General features: G+C 57.4%; 1 protein-coding gene across 1 annotated transcript in view; it reads left to right on the top strand.

The window, feature by feature from the left end:
- The window catches only part of MAN2B2 (mannosidase, alpha, class 2B, member 2), a 37230-nt gene that overhangs the window by 8108 nt on the left and 26892 nt on the right, over window positions 1-2230 (top strand). The window contains exons 5-6 of the mRNA XM_014538276.1: window positions 143-231; window positions 1268-1445. Of these exons, the coding sequence (XP_014393762.1) occupies window positions 143-231; window positions 1268-1445 (267 nt within the window). The remainder of the gene's footprint in view (window positions 1-142; window positions 232-1267; window positions 1446-2230) is intronic.

Genomic DNA, 2230 nt, shown 5'->3' on the forward strand with positions numbered 1-2230 from the left:
AGGGAGCAGGCCGCCTGCTCGAGGGCAGATCCACAAGCTCCTGCGGCTGTGGGGGGTGAGGCGGGGCCTCAGGAGGAGGCCGCGAGGGAGGTCTGTCCACGCCACGCGGGCCCTCAGCCTCGCTGGTCCCTCCGGTTCGCAGGAGATGCAGTTCGTGTGGCGAGGGTCCCAGTCCCTGGCGGAGCAGCAGGAGATCTTCACGCACGTCCTGGACTTTTACGGCTACTGCTCGTGAGCGCTCGCCGTGCCAGGCCCCTCTAGGCACTGTCCCTGTACGGCCTCAGCGGTGACCCCCCCACCCCGCACCCCGGAGGGAGACGCACCCAGTGCCCATGTCACACCACGAGAAACTGAGGCAGAGCCACTCGGCCAAAGGTCCCCGTGGTTAGCGAACATTCGGAGCAGCTTTGGTTCAGGCGCCAGCTCCCAGGCCTCGTGTCATGGGTACAGCCAGCCCCTGTGTACCCGCGAGGCCGGGCACAGGTGGCCGTCCCTCTGTGAGTAGGAGAGGCCAGCAGGCAGGCTGGAGGGGCCGCTGGGAGAGGGACGCCGTGGGCTCACTGCCGGCGTGGCCGTGGGTCAGGCCCGCTCCGTGCCCGGCACGGTATCTCGCGGTTTCCCACCAATGATTGTCATTGAATCCTCACCACGGCCTCCAGTACGTGTTACCCACGAGATCCTGGGCTGGCCCGGGACCCCAGGTGCCTCCGTGCTGCCCAGCGAGGCAGGTGCCAGGCTCCTTCTCAGGGTCAGAGCTGTGCCAAGCGTGGGGGCCGGGGTGGAGGGAAAGTGCCGATGCGGTGTCTGCCTTTGTTGAACACCGCGAGGTTTTGCTCACCAGGATTGTTCCGGCCTTCATTTTATTTTCTGAAACATTGCGTTAAATCTCGTTACTGGTGACACTGAGACTGGAGCTTGAGGGGCCTGCTTCCCTGGCCATGGCCCTGCACCCCGTTTTGCAGGCTCGGAGGTGCCCAGGGAAGGAGTGATTCCCTGTGGTGGAGGGGACGCAGTGGCTGTAGGCTCCATGGGAAGCTGCTGACGTGGGCCCAGGGAGGGGCGGCCTGGACCGGAGCCCCCTCTGTCCGCACAGCTCCTGCCTGCCCACCCCTGGCCTGCCCGTGGCGCTGGTGGGAGATGGGGTCACCGAGGAGAGTCTGCAGGTCCTGAGCTGCCCCATGGACTGCCTGAGCCCTGCCAGGGCCCGGGGACCCCAGGCTGCTTCCCTTCTTGGGGTGGGGCCCCCTAACCTTTCTCTCTCCCGCAGGGTAGGGTATTCCTGGGAAGGCGAGGCCCTGTTGCTAACACAATTCCAGAACGAGGAACACAACAACCTGAATGACCCCGTCACTGTGAGCAACATCGGAATGTACGTGGAGAGGTTTGTGTTGGACGTGAAGTCGAGGGCCAGTTTGTATCGGACCCCGCACATCCTCTGGCCCTGGGTAAGCGGCTCCCAGGCCCTGGTGTCCGCCTCACAGCCACTCTGGGCTCGTGTTCCCCTCAAACCGGGCCGGGCTGCCACCTGCCCACCCTGGGCCTCACCCCACCAGCTCCTTCCACACCCTGAACTCACCCAGCCTCTCCCCTGAGGCACAGCCCCTCGCCCGCGCCCGCCTCAGGCTCCCACCAGCTCTCTCCAACTTTTTCACTCGTGACTGCCTCTCTTGTTTTCTTTTAGTGCCATTTTTGTTGGTTTGCTCTTTTTATTTGTAATTACCTTTTTCTACAGGTGCAGGCATAAAATAGTTTATGAAAAATAGTTTTTGAAAAAAAATTTTTTGAAAACTATATAACTCCATACATGATGTCAACAGGCCACTTGTACGACATATTTGATCTAATATATATATAAAACTTTATTTTTATTTATTTATTTTTTGGGGGGCATTATAATCTTTTTTTAATTTTTTTAAAATTATTAAATCTTTATTGTTCAGATTATTACATTTGTTCCTCTTTTTTCCCCCCATAACTCCCCTCCACCCAGTTCCCACCCCACCCTTCGCCCTCACTCCCCACCCCCTGTCCTCTTTCATAGGTGCACGATTTTTGTCCAGTCTCTTCCCGCATCCCCCAAACCCCTTTCCACCCCAAGAATAGTCAGTCCATTCCCTTTCCATGTCCCTGATTCTATTATATTCACCAGTTTATTCTGTTCCTCAGATTATTTATTCACTTGATTTTTAGATTCACTTGTTGATAGATGCGTATTTGTTGTTCATAATTT

This window comes from Myotis brandtii, unplaced genomic scaffold, assembly GCF_000412655.1.
Source record: "Myotis brandtii unplaced genomic scaffold, ASM41265v1 scaffold188, whole genome shotgun sequence".
Classification (NCBI taxonomy): Eukaryota; Metazoa; Chordata; class Mammalia; order Chiroptera; family Vespertilionidae; genus Myotis; species Myotis brandtii.